The 18,362-nt window shown below is 44.2% G+C and overlaps 1 protein-coding gene across 1 annotated transcript in view; it reads right to left on the reverse strand.

Annotated features, from left to right (window-relative positions):
- Positions 1-18,362, reverse strand: part of PATJ (PATJ crumbs cell polarity complex component) — a 137,756-nt gene that overhangs the window by 39,136 nt on the left and 80,258 nt on the right. The window contains exons 29-31 of the mRNA XM_065737858.1: positions 15,374-15,570; positions 8,202-8,293; positions 66-138 (exon numbers count right to left, since the gene is read on the reverse strand). Of these exons, the coding sequence (XP_065593930.1) occupies positions 66-138; positions 8,202-8,293; positions 15,374-15,570 (362 nt within the window). The remainder of the gene's footprint in view (positions 1-65; positions 139-8,201; positions 8,294-15,373; positions 15,571-18,362) is intronic.

The raw sequence follows: 18,362 nt of genomic DNA on the forward strand, positions 1-18,362 counted from the left end.
AACAACAACATCAATCTCCCAAATGAAAAACAGCAACAGAACAAGTCCCAACCCACAAATCTTACCTCAATAGAAGGGTGGGTGCTGGTAGGCAATGGGAAAGGAGTAACAGCCATTTGATTGACTGCATCTTCATTTCTGTACAGCAAACAAGCAAACAAGCAACTTATTACAAGGTAAACCACAATGGCCAAACATTTTATTTGAGTTGTTTTTGCTCATTAAGAAAACATTATTACTAGCATAAGAATTGCTTCTTACCAGAAGTTTGAGTCTAGAAGAGCATTTCATTTCTGCACGTGTTCTTTGCTAGCAAACAGATTATATCCCTTCTTGGGACCACAAAGCTTCAGCTGGGAGATCCTTACACTGCAGTCTTCAGAAATGTAATTTAATGTGGATTATCAGAGGATGCAGCTGGAATTTATGGCCCCTACATATCAATAGCTGTGCTAATACTTTGTTAGCCTCTTCTAATAATGCCTTTACTTGTTAACTGCTTGTTTAGGCTGTCCAACATTCATGCTGCTGAAACATTAGACCTTTGCCAAAATAGACCACTTTCAATTTAAAAAAAAAAATCTGTACCTGCTGCGGTCTTTTCTAAAAGATTCAATACAAAAAGTCATTAGAAAAAGAAGGGAAGACAAAACCTGACTTCCCTTATGTGTAACAGCACTATCTTCCAAAGACAGTTATTATGGTATGGCATCTTCTGCACTGTCAGGACGACATCTGATTACTCTAACTTTCTAAACCCTTTCTTATTCAAGACCATTCTGCCTTGCTAACGTTCCTCAAAATGCCTTTTAAAATCACCCAACTTATGAAACAAGAGCTGCCACTTTTTGGCCTCTGCAGAACTGGACCAAGTGGGATATGACTCCAGTACTAATTTGTAAGGCAAACGTGAAGCACACAAAAACAATCAATCAAACAAACAAACAAAGACTCCAACAATTGTCTGAGCAATTTCACTTAAGCATCTCTTCATTTTTAGGGTGAGTGACTCTCACAGAGAGCAGGAGTCAGGAATATGATGCAAACCCTGTTTTGCAAATGTATTATTAACAGCGTACAGCCTCTGCTGGCCAGAGACAGTGGAGGAGCAATCAGTAATCCCAGTACTTTGTGCTTACAAAGCTTTTCCTCTCACATTCTGACTCCTTACACAGTGGAACTTCAGGGTTTGATTCCTGCACCTATCTATTTCTGAGTTTATTGTAATATGAGCACAAATTTTTCCCTCTAATTTCTGGAAGAAAATACTCGACCAGCATGTGCTCAAAAGCCTTTTATTATAAAGTCTGAAAAAAAAAAAGGCCTAATTTTATCTCTCAAGAGTTAAGTACATGAAGCTAGTATGTTCTGATTACTGAAAGTCAGAGCTATAAATCAATAGCTCTCAGCAGAGCAGCGTATAGGAAATTCAATCACAGGCATTTGACATGATAAATCCTACAGGCAAACATTGGTGAATTAATTTACTTATCTTCAACCAACCAGCCATACAATTCAAAGGAATCTGTTCTGTGCTGCTTGGTTCTGTACGTGCTCCCAGCCCTCCTCCTGGCCCTGCTCAAAGCCTTCAAGAGGCACTGACAAAGCTGCGAGCAGAACCAGAGTGCCCAGGGTGCACACACACACACACACACAGGGCCAGGCAGAGAGCTGAACAACACACAGAATGAAGCCCACAGATTTCCTAAGTGTTCCAGAGTCTCCAAGTTCACTTTACTTCATAAAGAACATTAGGCAAGGATGGTTTTCCTTCTTGTATGTTCCAGACACATCAATCCAGTGATATCTGGATAACTTTTTCTGACAATGCTTTATTTGGAGCACAAACTGGGAAGACCAACTCTTCCCAAGCATACAGCATGGCTGCATAACTTGCAATCAGCAGCAAACCTGAAAATAACACGGTATAAATCTTTGTGAGAAGTATCATTCTAAGAATTATTAGACATCAGCTTCACCAACTGCACGATAAAGGAGGATGTAATGAATAGGTTCTTTTTTTTTTTATATACACAACTTTTTTTGCGTGTTTTTCTTCCCCTCCCCCCTGTCGCTGGGATAACGTTTTTATGCAGCTTTAAGCGGATGGCCAGTTTTATTCCAAGCAGTAACAAAAATCCCTTATACTCATCATTCCCCTGGAGGAAAAAAAAAGCAAGAATTAAAAAAAAAAAAACCAAGGTTACAAAATGTCTCAACTTGTAATCTCCCCCTGCTAGGGCTCCTTCATATTTAAATACTTTAATGCTGCTTCAAAGGAGAACGCTTCAAAGCTAAATCAAAGAGTGAACATATTTTAAAGCGACGGAGCTAATAATAAATTGCTCTTTCTGCTCTCCACTTCCCTAAGTGTCCTCGACTAAAACATGAATTTATTTACAACTAAAAGGAGCGATCGTTCCCTTTTGATGCTGGAGCAGACAACTCAGACGTCTGAACATCACATTCAAATTACAGTAACTGCAAAAAGAACATTTGATATATTTGCCAAGAGCTGCTGCTCAGGCGCTCCCCTCCGTTATCTGCGGAAACAATAAACACCCCCTGCTCTCGTGCAGCCCTTACCCTGGTTTGTACACAGCACTGGGCAGCAGCCCTCCTCCTGCAGCTCCATGTAAACCAAATGGGGATGAAATTTGGCACTCCTTCCACAGATGCTTCCATTGCTTCTAATCTCTGAGTGACAACTGGGACGAGAACTGGCTGGAGGTTGGGTGCCCGCACCATAAAACATGGGAACACACTGCTTTCCTCAAAGGGTCACAGGCAGCAGGATCAAAGCAGGGCATGAGTGGCAAAGGCTCTGTAAAGGTTAGAGAGCTTCTACACCTCCACATTTATGTGCTTGAACTGCTGTATCTCACTGCATTTCTTTTCCTTCCAAGATTAAGTGGAACGTCTGAACATTCCCTGTCCATCCTTGCTGCCCAAGAAAAACTCAAGTTTTGTTCCACCTCACATCTGCATCTCTGTTGAAGGGGGAGATGTGCAGCTTAAGCAAAGACAAACACTGTTATAACTGACTGCTGATTAACTACCACAAATGCCCAGCAAAAAAAATGCCTGAGAAGATCAGTATGCAGGATGGCTCAGTCCCACACAGCTGAAGCAGTACCAGCCTGGCAGCACGGCGATGCTGAAGCACCTGATGGAGCTCTCTGGCACATGGAGGATGTCACACACAGCTGGAGCCGCCTATGGAGCACTGCAGAAAGTTTTCCTTCTAAAGACAATAACCTGCAGACACAGCCTCAGCCAAATTCAGGTTTATTTGCTCAGAGGATGAACATACTTGTAATTGTTGCATTTGGGTTTCCCACCTTCATTTGAGAACTACTATTCTACTGGAATGATTCACGTGTATCTCAGGTTTGTGATGGTGTAGCTCACTGCCACGTAGTGCTAAAATACTTGTTGAGCATGCTGAATGGCATTCATCTCCTGTCTGAAACTGAGCATCTTGTCCAAGATATCATCCAAACTTCCTCTGTAGTCAGTGCTAAAATAAGACCAATCCCAAGCCAGACACACTCCAAAGTGCAATCCATCTGAGCCCCCAACAACCAGGGTTATGTTAGGAAGACCTGAACTCTTCTCTGATGGTTCCTGACAGCTGTTAGCTAACAGAAGTCCAGTTGACCCCCCTGAAGTCCAAACAAAGGGAGATGATCCTCCTTCCCCAACCACCTCTAGCTCCACAGTTTGTCAGCACTTAAAAAAATAATTGCACAAAAGATTAAGGTGGTTGTGGATGCTCTTCGCAAGTACAAAGAGTGCCAAGAATTGGGGAAAAAAACAAAGACAAAAAGCCAATAATCTGCACTAAACCACCTTAGTTAGAAGAGATCTGGAGAGCAAGTGAGGGGAATAATGCTTGCCCAGCAGCCAGAGGACTTCCTCTGGTTGTGACAGCTGAAGGCACAAAGACTTGCAAGTTAATGAAAACCCAGACTGTCCGCAGAACAGAAATCAGTCTGGGGTCTCACATTTTCTTGTCTTTGTTCTCCTCTAGAAATCTCTCTGGAGAAGAGCTGAAGACTGAAAAGACGCACATTATTCTCCCTTCAGCTGGGTCAAGGTAAGATGTTTGCACCGTGCATCATCTTGAAAGATCTCTAGCACAGGCAAGAACAGCTTGGTTGCCCGTTTTCTCACCCTCCACTCTTAACTAGATGGGAGCCAAATGCATACAGATCTTCCAAATAACTCACTGGAATTGATGACAGGTTTGAAAGTGACCAATTACTTAACTTCCTCAGCTGTGCACTTGTTCACATATGTACCACAGTAAGGGAGGAAACGGATCTGAAGAAAACAAAAGAGCTCAAACTTGCACAGGCACCAGGAGCTTATTTATACAGCTTTCCCACATGAAAGAACCTGAACATCCAAAGCAAGAAAAACCAAGTTTAGACTGTCAAAAATAGGATGGAGTGTATCATCTAGAATAAATGGTGAGCAAAAACAATTTCCAAAGCATGAAACTAGCTAGGCTGTCTGGTGTGCAATAGATACTGTGACTCATTGAGGCTGTGGAAGATTCAGTGACCAGGTGGCAGTGATGACTGTCACACAGTCCTCACCTCAGTCATCCAAGACCGGGCTGGATGGGGCTTTGGGTGGTCTGGTTTAGTAGGAGGTGTCCTTGCCTATAGCAGAGAGGTGGGAACTAGATGATCTTTAAGGCCGCTCCCAACCTAAACCATTCTATTCTGTGATCCTCAGAGCAGAGATCTTTCCTTTGCATACCGCCGTGAATAACAAGGGATTTGTCTTCACAACCACACCTAGAAGTGGAAGGAGGGGGAAACTGACAAACTGGTAAACCATCCTGAAAAACTCCAACCCCATCATCCAAAAGCAATGTTCAGGAGACAAATCCCTGCAGTGCAGGGAAATGACCTGGGACAGTTAACGGATTGTATTTAAGTAGGCAAAATCCTATGGTACTTCATTCCAAAACCATTTCTCATCATCGCATGAGACACAAAAATAAAGGTATACACACAATCACAGAATTAAACACAGTGGGATAATGGTCTGAAATCAGAGGGGTTCACCTTGATTCAAGCACTCAAACTATATTTGATCTGCTTATTACACCAGCACTGAAGCACCAGAACAGATTAAAGGCAGATAACTGAGCATGGACAAAACACTGAGTTTGCTGAATCACAGAATTCTCACTGCAGAAGTACTTTCTGATATAAACCTCTTCTACCACTCCAAACACAAAATCTAATTGTTTTATTTTCCATCTTAAAAGGATGAACGTTTCAATGCGTGAACCAAAAATCCAACAGATACAAAACCCATTCTAATTTGGCACAGAGACTCCTACATGACAAGCAAGTCTCTCTGAGAGATGACTGCAGCCTGCATGTGCCTCAGGAGCCTGGAAGTTAACACAGCAGCTGTAGGACTGTGGTCAGAAATGCCACCGGACGCTGGGTCAGAGCTGTTTCATCACCTGAAGGCCACGCAGCACCTTGGAGATTGGTTGGGCTGTCAGGATGGGTGAGCACGTTAAACATCTCAAATGTGTTCCTGCAGAAGGCTGCAATGAAGCACGAGATGCACTGAATCTTAAAAAGAGGAAAAAAGCGACTAACTGCAGATCCTTTAGATGCTATTAGATGCTTATGTAATTAATGAGACCTCTGGGAACCGGTGCTGTGTTAAGACCTATGTTTTGGCATCTGGCCAAAATCAACTCTTTTAAATAATCACTGTCTGTTTAATTGAGGAAAGGATGCTCATAAAGCAGAGTGAGAAACCTTGAAGTAGAAAGGGATGTCACAACACTTCTGCACTGTCTCATCAGCAAAAATTTCAGGGAAGAGTGGGAGCACAAGAGTGGGTATAAAAACAAACGTGTGAAGACTTTCACAGTGCAGACTGTGATTAGGTTTTAGCAGACAGTCAAAAAAATTGAGGACACCAATTTTCTGTGCCTGTCATCGTCCCCTCCCTCCCCCCCCATGTCCAGTACAATCTATCTGATGACACATATTGCATTTCTCATGGAAAGCCTTTTTCTTTCTATGCCTAGGATTTTCTGGGCTTCTTTTGTAACTGATTAAGGACTTGGTAGAAACATCCCCCTGCCCTCCATGTGAACCAAAACATAAGGAATAGGAAACTCCTGATGCAGTTTCCCACTTCAAAGTGAAGCAGCAGCTTGCATATCACAGAACATCCTTCATTTGAAGAAAGTAAAGCCCCAGGATATGAGAGAAAACACTTTTTAGTAATAGATAGTCCAGCAGTCCCACCAGTTTTGCTTTCACGTCCTGGATCAACTTGCTCAAGCACATGGGAACTTATTAGTCTGCAAAGTAATGAGTTTATGGAAAACCAATCTACTCAGGCCTTATGTTGTTGAGATCAGAAAATGAATATCCTCATGAAGACCAAATCCAACTCCCTGTTAATTCCTCCTCCAGTACACATCACTTTGCTATGGTGAGCTGTGGCCTCCTTCTCACCACGTGCTCCAGTATGCAATTTAGCTCCACAATGTTATGGGGCCTTCTACCTTTAAATGGAAGCAGAGTCAGTAACAGTGCTCAGGAGGAACAAAGCATTACTTCTGCTGCAAGGGCTCCTCCTTGTAATGAACGTAACGGTATCCTGTTCTTTCCACACCATTAAAGCTGAGGGGAGCACATCTGAACCCAGCCAAGCAGCAAAACAACCAGCAGTGCTCTCAGACAGCTGCACTCAGTGCTCTGCTCTCATCTGGAAAGCTGCTGCACACACAGGGGAGAGATGGATGGAGACCCATGATGCCTGCAGCTCCTCACGTTTAGTAGATCTAGCACCACAGTGCATTAAGAAGTGGCATTTCAGTACCTCCATTTTATATTACAGTTTTAAAATGGTTTGATAAAGCAAGCAAAAACCTCTACCGAACTGCACCTTGGACAAGACTTCTGCAACAGGAACAGCCTTGTGCTCATGTATTCAATCCCATCCGCTCACTTTGAGGTTTAAAGCACAGGAACTGGAAGCACCAAGGCTCATTTTTCCATGCATTCTAGACGGTGCCCCAGTTACCAGTAACTTCTCACAGGAAGAATTTCCTTTCACTGCTGTTCGAATGGCTGCTGGGATCAAGTGAGCAGACTTGTCAGCTGTCACTGTGTTCCAGTGCAAGGCAGAGAGAGCAGGGACAAGATGCATGCTCTTTGTAAGTGTAAAGACAAGCTTATAACCTCAACAGCAGCATGTATGACAAATTTTTTAAGCCCGAGGGAGAACGACAAGAATGATCCAGTCGTATTTCCAGTATCTATTAATTACGGCTGTCACAACAACTTTTCACCTTGCCATAGACTTCTACATACAGAACTTAGAAAAGGACAAATATGAATAGAACTGACGTTTTTTTCACTTCTTCCCATATCCATGGGAGACTTGAGCTAATGAGCATGCTGCATTGCAGCCCTGCAGAGCCTGGCCCTCAGCAGGCAGCTGCTGCTCGGGGCAGCAGGGCAGGCTCACCAGAAGCCCACACTCCCAGTGCTGCCTGACAGCACTAAATTGAGCCCCGGGTTTTGGTTTCATACATTCTGCCTCTGGAGGTTCCATACCAGACACATTTTCCATATGCAATTAAGTAATGGTGAGTGAGTTGTTGTACATGACATTTAATTTTCAATAGCTGGGGAAAGTAACACAGGAGCTGCAGGCAAGACCATTAATCTCCTCTAGATCCTCTGTGCTGCCAAGTATAGCAACTCATTCTTCACCGAGCTAATGCTGCTCTTCCATCATTTCTGTGTATGCTGTACCAGGCAGAGCCATGTGAGTAAATGTACACATTTATATGCATTCATCCACAGATTATTACAGTGCTCACAGGTAAGCTTAGTATGAGCAAAGAATATAAAACAATATCAATATGATGTATACGCTGAGAATGCCACATTAATGAAGTGGGATGGTTGGTAGTGCCAACAGAAGCCACCACTGGAACAGTGGCATTCATGAACATATTAATGTTGGACCTTCAGCAGTCCCGAGATGAATAGTCAAGGAAAAGCTTTATTTCATTCCACAGAGAATGGAGTAAGTTCAGCAGTTTCAGAGCAGGCTGAATAAGTCAGCTACACGTGCAGATAAGTAACACAATAGGCTCAAGTACGAACAAATGTTTTGAGAAGAACTGTTCTTACCGTATGAAAACCAGCTTGACCTTTGATGGGGCAGTCTTAATTATTGCAGAAGCATTCTGATGACTTCTTCCATACAATATCTGATTGTTTATCTGTTAAAAGGAAACAGAAGTTACGCGTAAGTGGAGTTCCAAAAGAAGCACTCGTTGTTTAAACTTACACCGTCAAGGCACGGGACAAGGAGACAAGACGCTAAGAAAACGTGGGTCGTGAAACACAAATCACAACTGAGGCTTTTACAGACAGGAATACTGGAGAAGTACTGACAGATAAACCTGTCTGCACAGTGCTGGACAGACAGAAACACCACTGTTGAGGCACTAAGAGCCCCTTTTGGGCACAGCTCTGCTGCAGAAACACCACATGACAAGCAGACAACGAAGGCTGTCACCATCAGCCAGCCACGGGAAGAGGATGAGCTGTGGTCTGCAGCTCAGAAGCAACACTAACGCCTTCTCATCAGGTTTCTCACTGTTCCTTTTGAAAGGATAGACACTAGATTTCAAGCTCAATCTCCTTCTCCTGCTGATTCCAGGATGGACCGCAGAATTGCAGAACTGATTTCTAAGATATTACATTTTCAACGCCATCAACTCCAATATAATCAAAGAAAAAAAACCAAACCCACTGTATTAGCAGCAAAATGCTCCAAATTTTATTCTAGACCAATATCAAAGAGCAACTAATGCAGAGCTAATTTAATGCTATTAGTGACCCACACCTCACCTACAGGTAGCCAGCAGATCAGGAATTAAATGAGACAGAAAGAACAATTTCAGAACAGACCGTGTTACTTTTGCTGTGAATGATCACACACCTAACCACAGCAACAAACACCAGGTACTGCTTCGGATGGCTTTTCTGAGTGTGAACCAATCCAGTAGTTTTCACAGGGAAGCAGCACAATCTTCAACCCCTCCACCCCCACCTTTAATGGCCTTTAGGACTCTTCTGTCTGCAGAAGGACAGAAACCCTTTCCCACTTTGAGGCAAATAAGGTGCCTGCTGTCTTCCATTGCCGCGCTCGGCAAGTGGCACCTTGACAATCACAACAGTACCTCTGAGATGAACCAGAAGCATACTCAGTATCTTATCACAAAGATCACCTGTGGTGTAACAGTTGAAGTGTTTCATTAACCTCCCAGCAGCCTGGCGCACCCCCATGACCCAGCTCCTGTCCCTGCCTGCTGACACTCTGGAGGTGCTGACCTGTAGGGCAAAGCACAGCCATGAGGGCTGCAAGCACAGCAGAAGGCAGCCAGTCTTTACCATTTCCAAAGGTAAATGAAGGAAAAGCTGTGCTGAGCACCATGGCAAAAAGAAGGCTGCATCGAGGAGATGGACAAAACCCTTGAGAAGCCTCTCAGCTGCACCCTTATGACTTTCAGGCTTTGAACTAGGCTGAACCAAACATGCAGGCAGGTGGGAAGGAAGCATCCTTCCCTGACAATCCGGATGAATGGATCAGTCTCCATTTCTGACAACTCAGACTGAAATAAACATGAAGGTAAACGCTGCTCTGTGGAAGAACAATTTTTACCTGTTTGCTCCCAAACTCAGGGCAAAGCATTTCTTTATACATGAGCAGCTATTCTACTCCAGATGAAGAAGAAAACAGTGTGAATATGGAAACTAATTCAAGGCCACATTTCCATTTTGCTTAGAAAGAGACAAAAGACGACACTGAGATGAGTACCACCTATCATGTTTCTGTCTAAAACCTGACTGGGAGCATCTTGATTGGATTAGTGCACCTTGGAGCTGCAGCAATCCCACACCCCCCCCAAAGTGAGCAGCCCGCTCCATGGGAACCCTTCGTGTTTTCCTCCCGCTCTTCCTTTACAACATAATATTTACATTCACATTTGATACACCAATGCTGCTTAAAACAATATGGATAATGGAGCACAGGAACAATTTACCAGCGATTACAGCAGGGCTTCTCATTACTGAAAATGTTTGTGTTGGATTTAGGTTTTGTGTTCTTAGAAGAATTTTTCACCCAATGAAGAAACAACCCGCCAGCCTTACAGCCTTGTGTCAGCACTTCAGTAACCAACGTGAGTGCAAGAATCAAATCCCCAGTGCTTGATTATTCACACAGATTGACCTGCAAATGATTTCCAGCTCGCGCCCAGCTCAGAACCTGGGGCACAAAGGATGCCCAGGCTGAGCTTCACCTTCCAGCACGTTTGGTGATGTCATTTCTCCAAGTTCCCCAAAGAAGTTATTTGCTGGGAACGTTGGATGCCTTACTAATTGTTTGTATTTAGTTACATTACCATCCATTTTTTGAAACAGCAGGCTTCTTCGATTAAAATTTATAGTCTTTACTTGGGCTAAATTAATGCTATTCAGTAGATATATCAAATAGTCCAAAATTTAATTAGCTCTGAGCTAGGTCTGTAAGTTATAATTATTTAATTATACCAAAATGAAAGGGTAATCAAAGTAATATATCTCCAGAAGGTTTTGGACTGCTCCACACAGCTATTACCGCCAGGATTTGTTATTCTTTTCTTTTTTGTAAAAAGGTCACTTTCTTTTGCAACGTAAATCAGTGACACTCCAGGTTTGGATACCACAGTGAAAAGCTTGCTTAAATAAAACTAAAAGGGAACATCCAGGATTTCAGCAGCAGTGCCATTTTAATCTTTCAAATTAAATGAAGGACTGTGTCAGATCAACCGAAGAGTGCTTCACGACTCAAACGCTGTCTGTCTGAGCTCCACTTCTCTCTTTAAGATCAGAGAAGAAAAGCAGAGGTTTGACAAAACAAAAGAGAAGGCTGTGGGGAGATCTCATTGAGGCCTCCCAATATTTAAAGGGAGTTTATAAACATGGGGGATATGAACAGGTCGCTACAGGTAACTAGTAACAGGACAAGGCAGAATAGTTTCGAACTAAAGGATGGGAGATTTAGATTGGATATCAGGGGGAGGTTTTTTTACTGAGAAAGTGGAGAGGTGCTGGCACGGGCTGCCCAGAGAGGCTGTGGATGCTCCATCCCTGGAGGTGTTCAGCACCAGGTTGGATGGGGCCCTGGGCAGTCTGGTGTAGTGCCAGATCTGGAGGTTGGTGGCCCTACATGTGGCAGGGGGTTGGGACTCAATGATCCTTGGGGTCCCTTTCCAACCCAAGCCACTCTGTGATTCTGTGAAAAGGAGTTGGACTTGACGATCCTTATGGATCCCTTCCAACTCGGGATATGATTCTAGGGAAAGGAACAACAGATCTAACCCTCATTAAGTGCCTCTTTACATAACTTCATGGAAAGACAGGAGAGCAGAAAGAAAGCCAAGACCGTGCTTGCAGGTACAAGGTCAGACCAGAATGGAATTAAGTCCCATCCCCGACAAACCCAGCACAGGCCTATGGCAGGTTTTATCACACATCCCGGATGTATCATTGCCCGTGCACACAGCTTTGTTTTACAGCTTCACACACAAATGCCAGGAAATCTGAACTCTCAAAATAAGAGAAAAACATTAAAAAAAAAAAAAAAACCCGACTGTTTGCTTCTCAAACTTTAATTTGCAGAGAAGAAACATTAAATTTGGGTATTTCAGAAAGAACACTTTTTTCCTATGTGGCAGTAATGAAAACCAATAAAATGGGTATCATCAGATTTTTATGAAATCTGAGTCAAACAATATCCCAAAGCTAGCAAAAGAACTGGCACAGCCTTCTGCCATTATTATTCCTTTGTAACAACACATTAGTTCCCCTCCAACCACAGGAATCGAAACATTCTGAGATTTAATCAGATTCTCTGAAACAAAAGGAATAATCTCAAAAAGTCTGTGATCAGATACACCCAAACCCAAAACAATAAGCAGGAGGAAAACTGCGGAAGGGAAAAATGCTGCTTGGAATGTCAGATCTTTCTTTCCATGATTTCTCCTGGAAGAGGAGTGATGGAAGGACAGACCTGGGGGTTTATGTCTGCTCAGGGAGCCAACCAGCTCCAGGTCACAGCTTCATCCCTCAGCATCACCTTGTAGCACTAGCCTCCACCGATAGTGAAAAGTAGTGGCATCTTGATGTGAAAGGACAAGAGGATGCTATTGTTCTGCTGCTACCTTCAGGAAGTGAATCTGAGAACGGGAACGGAAGCTGTGAGCGTTGTGCTGTAAGTAGGAATTCAAAAGGTCACTGCTGGAGTTAATCAGTCAGGACTTTTCTCAGGGGAGAGCCCTTCTTCCCATATTCAAGTTATTGCTGCTTTTGATGGATGGTGCTGCTTGGCTTAACCCAAAGCAATTATAAATCCCACAGCAAATGAAGGGAGTAGAACACCAACTTGTCCCCATTCTAAGATAGAAGTGACATGAGCTTGGCTGGGCAGCTGATTTGTCTGGGCAAAATACTGACTGCTTCCTCCTATCTGCTGCCCCATTCCAGTGAGATAAGCAGGGCCAGGAGGCTGATCAGGAACTCAGCACAACAGGGCTCTATGCAGCTCGTCCCATTAATAGAACAGAGTTGACACTGAACGACAACGATGACAACAGTCCTAGGGTAGGTTATTCACTGTGAATAACACAGAGCAGAAGGGCAGAGCCTGTGGCACTTAGAGCAGCATGGCTCAGCACCCCGAGATGCCACGCAGCGCAGACACCTGCATGAGAGCTGCAGGCCAGGCAGGGACACTGCAGATGGCATCTTTACTTGAAAAACAATAACAGATCAGCACAACTTGTATCACGTTAAAAAGACATTGTTCTGTGCTGGGTGCAAATTCTGCCCTGACTACTTTTTCTCTGTGAAGGGCACGAGAGGGTGACAGTACCATCTCCCCCAGTGGCACTGCCATTCCAAGTACATCACTTATGACTTATACTCAAAACTCATGTGCAATCTGAGGTGCAGCTGTGAGCATATTTAAAACATCCATTTAGAAAAGAGTAGAGGGGCTATCTACCTGCTGAGAAACAGATGACAACTTTGGGAAAACGGCTTCAAATGCTACCAAGTGCTTGCCAAGCTCCAAAGCTTCCTATCAGAGGCCAGCAGTCAGCCTGCAGGCAGAGCCACACATACCACTATGCAGGGAAACACCACCCCAAGGACAGAATTTGCAGGAGGAACCAGGGGAGCACTTCCACACCTAAAGGCTCTACTCATAGCCTAACCCTAAGCCTTCAGCTGGAGGAACCCAAACAACCTGGACCTGCCACCTCCTACTTGTCAGTGCATCATTACTGCTCTTCTAACACTCTTTGTTGTTTTAATTGAGGCTGCATGGAAGAAGCACAAAGCCACGTTCCTACCTCAGCGATTTGTAAGCTTCTCAGGTTTTTCTAATGGTAACTGAAATGGTCACTGGACTCAACAGTTATTAAAAATACCCTGCCAGTGTAAATGCCCCTTAGTTTCATGTCAGCACTGCTCACATATAACACTGAAATACTTTTAAAGGGCAAAAAAACAGAGCTGTGAACGATTGACCACTGGTGTGAACATGAGACGGCGGCACATGAGTAATGCACAGCCCCTTCCTTTGTACTACAGGATGTTTTGCCACGGGATACGTATCACTGGGGACCAGAATGAGATCACCACATCCTTTCACACAACTAAGCACACTTCTGCCCACTGGTGACACACCGCCCATTTGATGGCAAAGTTCACCAAGAGAGGCAGTCACTGAAACCAAAGTTCATTGGTTTAGACAGCATCACTTTTTTTTTCCCCCCTCTATGGAAGAAAAACATTTTATCTCCATCAGGCAGGGAGAGGAACTAGGGCAACAAGATGTTTTTGGAAATGCTACTCACAACATGGCTCACGCACTTAAATCCTGAGCCTTGAGGTGCATATGATTAATCACAGATGGTGCATCTTTCAAGTACAGCAGTATTTAACATGAGATCAAACATGCCACGAGGAGTAAGTCACGAGATATAAGGAGACCTCTGTGGATCCTTCTTTGTAAGGAAGTGCATCAATATGAAAGGCTCTTTCATGTGTCTCCTTCACTACCTCTTCTACGACATGCACAGAGCAAAATGGTACTTTTCCATTGATTTTTTTCTAACTATTAGAATCAGGTGCCAGGGAAAGAAAACTAATTTGAAGGAGAAAGTCATTTACCTATGATACTACACGAAGGTACAGACCTCCATGCCATTCATCACACTTGAAAACAAAATAATAAACTTCACATGGTGCTATTATAGCAAAACAAGCCTTTCCTGAACCGTGAGTATTGAAAACCCATAATTATGGAACTGCTGGAAAATGACAAATGCTTAGAAAACTCTGATTGCTTCTGAGGTATCCCCAGGCAGTCCAATTGCTTTTTCTCAAGTCAAGAAACATGAGGAAATTGTTGGTTCTCTTATGCCACAGTGAGCTGTGTAAAGATCAGAAATCACCGCCCATGGATAGCACTGTATACCTGCTCTTCAGTGAAGGCTTCCTTCTAAAGGAAAGATCCCCAGTGATGGCTAATTTTTTAAGCTGCTGAAGTAATCATGACATGGGAAACCACTGCAGGTACTGCAGAAAAGTGTTTTGCAACAGCCAAAAATCAGATGAGGTACAGGAAATCCATCTCCATGAAGCAAGGAGAAAGGAGGAAAAAAAGAGGCAAAAGGCCCTACTTGCTGCTGAGCTCTCTTGCCTTGTGGGTGAGCTTGTGTCACATGAGACTGAAAAAAAAATAAGTATTCTAAGTTACACCAGAAGGAAGCAGATTACAGCATGAGGTTTTATCTTATTTTCAGAAGGGGGATATCCCTGTCATCTGTAAAAACACATATGGCAACTTCGAGGGTGTTCAGATTTTTTTGTTTTGTTTTGTTTTTTAAATGTAAGGTGTGAACTTTCTTGCAAAACCACACACGCACTACAAGGACAGATTTACTATTCTCTGTCTGCCTTTCAACAGTCCCCCCCCTGTGCGTAGCTTGTGAACATGCTGAGAGCACAGACCTCACTGACAAGACATTAGTTTTCACAGACCAATGATTTTTGTTTCGCCGAGAACACATTTACCTGCCAAAGGCCAAGTTCTCAGTTGGCATAAATCAATGCAGCTCCTTCCCTCAGCCACCTAATTCCACTCGCAGGCTTTATTTCTTTATTTAAGGTTCAAATGATAGCCTCACATATGCCACCCCCTCTCGCCATATGAACCTCATTTAGTAGTTAAAGGAAACACTTACCTCTAGAAGTTCATCACCAATATGCATCCTTCCATCCCGTCCTGCAGGTCCATCTGGATTGATACCAACTATGAAGATGCTCATACGAGATCGGTCCTTGTTGCCAGCAAGGCTCAGCCCAAGCCCATTTTTGTCTTTCTCAAGCTCGATAATGTGCAGCTCTCCTGGAAGATCTGCATATCGTTGCCTGATTTTTTCTGCAAAGGTCAAGAAAAAAAGTTACAAGATGAAATGACTTACATGCAGATGCTCAAGGGCATGCAGAAACATGCTAGAAATAGATGGATTTTTAGTATCTATATTTTCACAGGTCTTTCCAGCACAGAATCTAAAATGACATAAGGTGTACCTAACCCTTGTGTTCCCTCCACAACTCCTGTCACAGAGTTAAGTGAGACTGCTCTTAGCTGTGCATATTTAGCCTGGGCATCTCTGGACTGTTGCAAACCATCCACTTGTCTCCAGATCACTAACACTGCCCAACATGAGAACTGCACTGCTTTAATTATTTATACAACAGGCTGGTGCTGAAACAGAAATGTTGTGAAAGGAAGAGGAAACGAGGGAATTCTGGAGGCACCCCAAATTTACCTTATAAAAAAAACCCTATCAATTTCAGGCAACTCTCAGAGTTAGAGCTGGTTAATTAACCACTGCAGGCAGCTGGAAAGCCTACAGCACAAACACACCACAAAGCCACATCTCAAGATAAAGCCTTTTGTTGTGCTTCTTTCTGGTGATTCAGGAATACACTCACAACGCTCTGCTTACCTTTATGTGCTGCTGTGCAGATGATTACTCAAAGCAGCTGTCAGTGGCAATGCCCATGAATGATTATGTTTTTAAATGATACTAAGGCAGTTACTTGTCTTTCATCTGCATTTCAGCCATTTCTGTGACAGAACGCAATACGCTCACAAAGTTATCTGAAGCACGGTGCGTGCCTGTGGAACCAAGTATGCTGACAGTTCAACTTGAATGCCTTCTCTTTTCAGCACTGGCAAACAAACATTTGTAACTTTTGCTTGGACACACAGCAAGGGTCGTTTTCTGTCTGTTTGATTGTCCTCTGCAGCTCTGACAGCCAGCTCCCCAGCCCCAGCTGCAGCCCACGTTACGGCTGGGCCATGCTTTATAAATGCAGACCACTGTGTTTTGCTGTGACTGGGGATCACCTTCAGTACAAAGCCCAAGGTGAAAGAAACTGCTGCATTATGCATTAAGGAGAGCGAGAAGAGATATTACATGCCCAGCCATATCCCTGAGTCAGCAGCTGCAAGACCAATATTAGCTATTACCATTCCACCGCAGGGAAGCACGTTTTGATAGCATGATTTAAGCACGTTTCCATGACAACAAGGAAGAGGGGAAGGAGCTGGGGAAGGTGAGAGGGAAGCATCCCAAAGTGAACAAAAGCTGGAAGAATGAGGACAAAGTAGAGGTGAGTGAGCTGCAGCCCACGTGCAGGCTGCTGGATGACCGCACCACAGTGGCTCTGCTCTCAGGGCCCTCCTCAGGCCGTTTTCCAGCTGCCGTTTTCCCTCTCAGTTCAGCAGAGACAGAGGAACACGCACCCACCTCCAGCCCAGGGGCACCCCAGGGCATGCTCCACGCTCAGGGCAGCATGGCAAGAACCAAGTCTCCCATTGCTGTATTTATGGGTACCTCCCTACCTCACTCGAAACCCCGGTGGCCTGAGCCTAAAAGCCTGGGAGGCATGTACTAAGGGTTCGACATTATCCTCGGAGAGCTGAGCTTGTAAAGCCCTACAGAGGTCTGCACAAAATCAGAATATCATAACAAATTAGAAACCTCGCTTGTTACTATCAATTATATGCCAAAAGTTCATAGAACTGCATTAAACAGTAACCTGTGCAGCTGCACGGCTCTTTAATATATTTCTGAACTAATGGGGTCAAAACGTAATTAGGGGAGTGATTTGCTACTCGCATTTTGAAAGTGTTATTTTCCTGCTTGGAATGCAGGATGCCTCCTGCCAGAAAGCAGCTAGCAAGGCAGGTCTCAAAACGATGCTCGTGGAAGCACAGCAGATGTGAGCAGAGCCACGCACTGTTCTCACCACCACTGTTTCACACCTTCTGTTCCCATTAAGCCAAGGCCACCCAGCTGCTTCCTGGCTACCACAGCTGGGCAGCAATCCGGACAGGTTAGGTGCTTCCCAGCCACAAGAGAAGGACAGCAGCAGAACTAAGTTTTCTTGGAGAATGCACTTCTGAGGACAAGAGGACCCTCCAGAGGAATGCTGCTGATCACTGCCATCGCTGCTTGTTCTCTGTGGGCAGCATATCTCACTCCCATTTGCACGGAGCACAGCACGTGTCTCCAAGCATGCTGTCAGCAAGGCACAGTGCACCTGTAAGCTCTGCAGAGCCTCCTCTGCTGGGCAGCACAGAGCCTGTCTTCTCACAAAAAATGTTAGCAGCTCAGAAGCATGCACACATTCTTATTCCATCCTAGCATTAGACTCCAAGTGAGTTTTAGTTCTCCAAAAAATAGTAGGCAGGGCAGGTGCCTGTGATGAGGCTGTCCTGTGGAAGGCCCCAATGTGCCTGCACACAGCCCAGTTCAGCACAGGAGCCCAGTTCAGCACTCCAGCTGCCAGCAGTCCCCTCCACATCTCCATGCCAGCCCAGCAGGAGGGCACGGTGCCTGGTGTCACAGGAGACACTACAGCCGTGTGCACAGTGATGTTCAGGGACAAGCAGGGACACTCCACCTTTAAAGCAGGGTCTTCCTGCACTGGGCATGATGTCCCATCCTTGAGCAGCAGCAGGCTCTGCTCCTAGCGCTATCATTGTGCTGCTCATCCGGTCTGCATGCAGATTTCCTCTGGGTACCCAGCTGACTTCCTGTCACTCTGGAATCCTGTTCTCAGTTTGCCTCTTAATAAGAATCTCATAAGATTATTTTAAACAAGTATTTACTGCTTAAACACGCATCTAAAGTGTCTTCTTTCAAATGCCTTTTT

This window comes from Cyrtonyx montezumae, unplaced genomic scaffold, assembly GCF_038088225.1.
Source record: "Cyrtonyx montezumae isolate F1298 unplaced genomic scaffold, pur_monq_1.0 scaffold_1, whole genome shotgun sequence".
Lineage (NCBI taxonomy): Eukaryota > Metazoa > Chordata > Aves > Galliformes > Odontophoridae > Cyrtonyx > Cyrtonyx montezumae.